Genomic DNA, 5,000 nt, shown 5'->3' on the forward strand with positions numbered 1-5,000 from the left:
AAGGAGCAAGTCTTCCTGGCGTGGGATCTGCGCTGGGGAATACCATACCCAAGAGTGCGATGATAAGGTTGATGATGGACAAAATGTCAAGGAAAAAATGTATCAACCGCATTGAAAAGGGTGTCAGGATTTGGCAGAGAGACTGTCCAGTACGACTTTCTTTTCTCAACGCAACAGACATGCAACAGCCTAAATCGGGTGCTTCATCCTCACAAGGCATGGCAGCACCCCGTTTTTTTTCACCAAGGAAGTTCAAAGCAGCGTGAGGGAGACAGCAATGCATGAGAATACAGACAACAACGAGGTGGCGCAAATGAGGGCGCTGACGGAAACAGCAGTGGCACAGGTCAACGAGAGGACTCTGACTCTGTTATTCTCTCTCTCTCTCTCTTATTGTTATTATCAATATCATCATTATCAGTATTGTTACCATTGTTTAATCATTGTTATTGTTATCATTATTATTATTATCATTATCCCTATCATTATGCTTATTCTTATCATGATTATCATTGCTGTTATTTCTATTGTTATTATTGATATCATTTTCACCATTATTACTAATATTCTTATTAGTGTTATTTAATTCATCTTTGTTCAATACTCCATATTATCAATTAATTCTCAATTTCCAACAAAATTATTGTTTCTTCTATCCATGTTATTCCTTTTCAAATATTCCCCTTTCAATCTCCCTTTTGTTTTACCTATTCTCTCCACTCCACCGCCCCCCCCCCCATTTTTATATGGAGATACAACTAACTGAATTTTATTTTAAACTTCGTCATGTTTATTTTTGTCCCAGCGCCCTCTACCGACACGTTCTTGGCCAACGATGAACTTCGAGGTAAGATTATGTCTTTGACTTTGACTTTGGATTCTTTGAGGTGTCGAGAGAGTGGGGTGGGGGGTAATGAGGAGGGGAGGAAGAGAGGGAGGGAGGGGGTGAGGGATAATTGTTGGGAGTGGACGGGTTGAAGAGGGGAAAAGGGGGTGTAGAAGAGGGGAATGAAGGGAGGGAGGGAAGGGTAGGATAGGGAGATAGGGATGAAGTCTAAGATGGAGAGCGAGAGAGGATGGGAGAGAGACCGAGAGAGAGAGAGAGAGAGAGAGAGAGAGAGAGAGAGAGAGAGAGAGAGAGAGAGAGAGAGAGAGAGAGAGAGAGAGAGAGAGAGAGAGAGGAAGATAGATAGAGAGCGAGCGAGAGAGAGAGTGATTGGGTGTGTAAGTGAGAGAGAGAGAGAGAGAGAGAGAGAGAGAGAGCGAGCGAGAGAGAGAGATTGGGTGTGTAAGTGAAAGAGAGAGAGAGAGAGAGAGAGGGGAGGGATAGATAGATAGAGAGCGAGAGAGAGAGAGCAAACGAGAGAGAGAGTGATTGAGTGTGTAAGTGAGTGAGTGAGAGAGAGAGAGAAAGAGAGAGAGAGAGAGAGAGAGAGAGAGAGAGAGAGAGAGAGAGAGAGAGAGAGAGTAGGGGGGGAGATAGATAGATAGAGAGCAAACGAGAGAGAGAGAGAGATAGAAAGCGAGCGAGAGAGAGAGAAAGAGAGTGAGAGCGAGCGAGTGATTGGGTAAGTGAGAGAGAGAGAGAGAGAGAGAGAGAGAGAGAGAGAGAGAGAGAGAGAGAGAGAGAGAGAGAGAGAGAGAGAGAGAGAGGGGAGATAGATAGATAGAGAGCGAGCGAGAGAGAGAGAGAGCAAACGAGAGAGAGAGTGATTGAGTGTGTAAGTGAGTGAGAGAGAGAGAGAGAGAGAGAGGGAGAGAGAGAGTAGGGGGGGGGGGAGATAGATAGACAGAGCGAGCGAGAGAGAGAGAGCAAACGAGAGAGAAAGTGATTGTGTATAAGTGAGAGAGAGAGAAAAAAAATAGATAGATAGAGAGCGAGCGAGAGAGCGAGAGAGAGAGCGAAAGAGAGTGAGAGCGAGCGAGAGAGAGAGTGATTGGATGTGTAAGTGAGAGAGAGTGAGAGAGAGAGGGGGGGGGGATAGATAGATAGAGAGCGAGCGAGAGAGCGAGAGAGAGAGTTATTGAGTGTGTAAGTGTGTGTGTGAGAGAGAGAGAGAAAGAGAGAGAGAGGGAGAGAGAGAGTAGGGGGGGGAGATAGATAGATAGAGAGCGAGCGAGAGAGAGAGAGAGCAAACGAGAGAGAAAGTGATTGTGTATAAGTGAGAGAGAGAGAGAGAGAAATAGATAGATAGAGAGCGAGCGAGAGAGAGAGCGAAAGAGAGTGAGAGCGAGCAAGAGAGAGAGTGATTGGGTGTGTAAGTGAGAGAGAGTGAGAGAGAGAGAGAGGGGGGGGGGGAAGATAGATAGAGAGCGAGCGTGTGTGTGTGTGAGAGAGAGAGAGAGATTGAGTGTGTAAGTGTGTGTGAGAGAGAGAGAGAGGGAGAGAGAGAAGAGAGAGGGAGAGAGGTAGGGGGGGGGGGGATAGATAAGAGAGAGAGCGAGAGAGAGAGAGCAAACGAGAGAGAAAGTGATTGTGTATAAGTGAGAGAGAGAGAGAGAGAGAGAAATAGATAGATAGAGAGCGAGCGAGAGAGCGAGAGAGAGAGCGAAAGAGAGTGAGAGCGAGCGAGAGAGAGAGTGATTGAGTGTGTAAGTGTGTGTGTGTGAGAGAGAGAGAGAGAGAGAGAGAGAGAGAGAGAGAGAGAGAGAGAGAGAGAGAGAGAGAGAGAGAGAGAGAGATTGAGTGTGTAAGTGAGAGAGAGAGAGAGAGGACACAGACACACGTTCAGAGTAAGATGGACTTCGATATCCTTGATTATTCTTTCATAAAATAAATAATGAAATTAATATGATTTATATTAATTCACACTGTATGTTTCAGCTTACGTCATCATGCTTATGGAAATAACGCGTTACAGAGTATTTACACCAAACTTCAATAAAGGTAAGAACTTCCTTAAGACATAAAATTTATTATGAATATAATTTATATGTGTGGAAGGATTATGAATCTTATGTAATTTCTGTATGATATAGGAATAAAAAAGTCCCCCCTCGGAAGTTATTCGCTCGTTAACATTCCGTTTTCTTTAATAGCATCATCTTTTCCTTCCATTTTTTTTTCTTTATCGTGTCTCTTCTTAACCCTTTCGCCTCTTTGAACCACGCCCATGTATTTCTTTTATATCTCTTTTCTACGTATCAATTTCAAGTTCTTCATTTCCTTTCTTTATCTCCCCTACCTCTCTCTCTCTCCCTTATATCACATGGCAGCTCCCTCCTTTTCCCTCCCTCTTTTCACCTCCCTTATCGCCCTCTCGTATCTACCTTACTTCCCCTCTCTGGCTTCCCTCATTTCCCATCTCTTTCCATTCCTATCTCCCCTCTCTCAGCACCTTCCTTTCCCCTCTCATAATCCTCACTCCTTTCCCTCTCTCCCAACTCCCTCACTTCCCTGCTTTCGTCTTCCAAATTTCCCCTCTCTCCCCTCCCTCATTCTCCCTCTCTCACGTCCCTCACTCTCCCTCTCTCTCACGTCCCTCACTCTCCCTCTCTCACGTCCCTCACTCTCCCTCTCTCACGTCCCTCACTCTCCCTCTCTCACGTCCCTCACTCTCCCTCTCTCACGTCCCTCACTCTCCCTCTCTCACGTCCCTCACTCTCCCTCTCTCCCCTCCCTCATTCTCCCTCTCTCACGTCCCTCACTTTCCCTCTCTCACGTCCCTCATTTTCCCTCTCTCACGTCCCTCACTCTCCCTCTCTCACGTCCCTCACTCTCCCTCTCTCACGTCCCTCACTCTCCCTCTCTCACGTCCCTCCTCCCTCTCTCCTTTCTATCCCCATCCCTCATGTCACAGTCTTTGTCTTTCCAGGAAAATACCTCATGTACGCGGTGGATGGTCAGAGGTGTCTCCCCTTTCTCCATGAGGGGAGATCTTACTATGGTTGCGTGGAAGAGGAGGGCGCCCTCAACCATAAACCTTGGTGTGCCGTTAAGGTGGACAGAGATTCTAGGCCTATTGAAAAAGGGATTTGTCCTTTGCATTGGCGTAAGTTTTGGGTTTATTGATTTTTGTTTTTTTGTTTTATATAAAGTTGTATGTGTGAGAAATAAGAAATGTGTTGTTGTTTGTTTGTTTATGGGTGGGTGTTTTTTGTGTTTGTGTGTGTTTGTTTGTGGGTGTGTTTTTGTGTGGGTTTGTTTGTTTGTGGGTGTTTTGTGTGTTTGTTTATGTGTGTGTGTGTTTGCGTGTGTGTGTTTTAGCGTTGTGTGTAGATGTACGAAAGTTTGTGTGTATGTCAGTAAGTTTATTCATTCGTATGTGTTTATATTTCGTGCTGGGGTTATGTTTTGTGTACTAATTCATGTGTGTGTTTTTGTACTTATATTTTGAATTGGATACTAATACTCTTGTGGAACAGACAGTACATACGATACATAGAACGGTCCTTATCAATAAAGAATCGTATTATTAATTCTAAAGTAAATTTTTTTCCGTCTTAGATACACCATAATTTCATATCATCAATTATCACACAGTATTATCATATAAACATTTTTTGGTTTTTCATCTACGATATTATTTTTGTTTTATTGTTCAATCTCGTTTTATTCTTACTTATTATTTTTTATTATTATTATTATCTATTATTTTTTGTCTTACTTATTATTTTTCTTAATTATCAATCATATCAGATTATTAATTCATGTCGTCCAATTCACAATTTCATGAGATTTTTTTTTTTTTTTTTTTTTTTTTTTCATCCTTCTTTAATCTGTTTCTTTCTTTCTCCTTCTCTGTTTCCATTCTTTTTAATCTTCATCTCCTCCTTCTTTTATCTATTTTTCTTTCTTTCTCTCTCCTTCTCTGTTTTCCTTCATTCTTTTATCTTCATCTCTTACTTCTTTCATCTATTTTTCTTTCTTTATTTCTCCTTCTCTGTCTCTACTTCTTTTTATCATCATCTCTTTTTCTTCCTTCCTTCTGTTTATTTATTTTTTATGTTTTTTTTTCTTTCTCTCGTTTATTCATTTATGGATTTTTTGTTCGTTTCAT

The 5,000-nt window shown here is 42.5% G+C and overlaps 1 protein-coding gene across 10 annotated transcripts in view; it reads left to right on the forward strand.

Moving 5' to 3' along the window:
* LOC122262939 (uncharacterized) overlaps positions 1-5,000 on the forward strand; it is a 64,428-nt gene that overhangs the window by 19,600 nt on the left and 39,828 nt on the right. For all 10 annotated transcript variants that reach the window (XM_086538001.1, XM_086538005.1, XM_086538002.1 and 7 more), the window contains exons 19-21: positions 806-847; positions 2,825-2,887; positions 3,816-3,992. In XM_086538001.1, the coding sequence (XP_086394127.1) occupies positions 806-847; positions 2,825-2,887; positions 3,816-3,992 (282 nt within the window). The remainder of the gene's footprint in view (positions 1-805; positions 848-2,824; positions 2,888-3,815; positions 3,993-5,000) is intronic.

The sequence above is a fragment of the Penaeus japonicus genome, unplaced genomic scaffold, assembly GCF_977035675.1.
Source record: "Penaeus japonicus unplaced genomic scaffold, GWHDUDI00000001_assembly GWHDUDI00000006, whole genome shotgun sequence".
Taxonomy (NCBI): domain Eukaryota; kingdom Metazoa; phylum Arthropoda; class Malacostraca; order Decapoda; family Penaeidae; genus Penaeus; species Penaeus japonicus.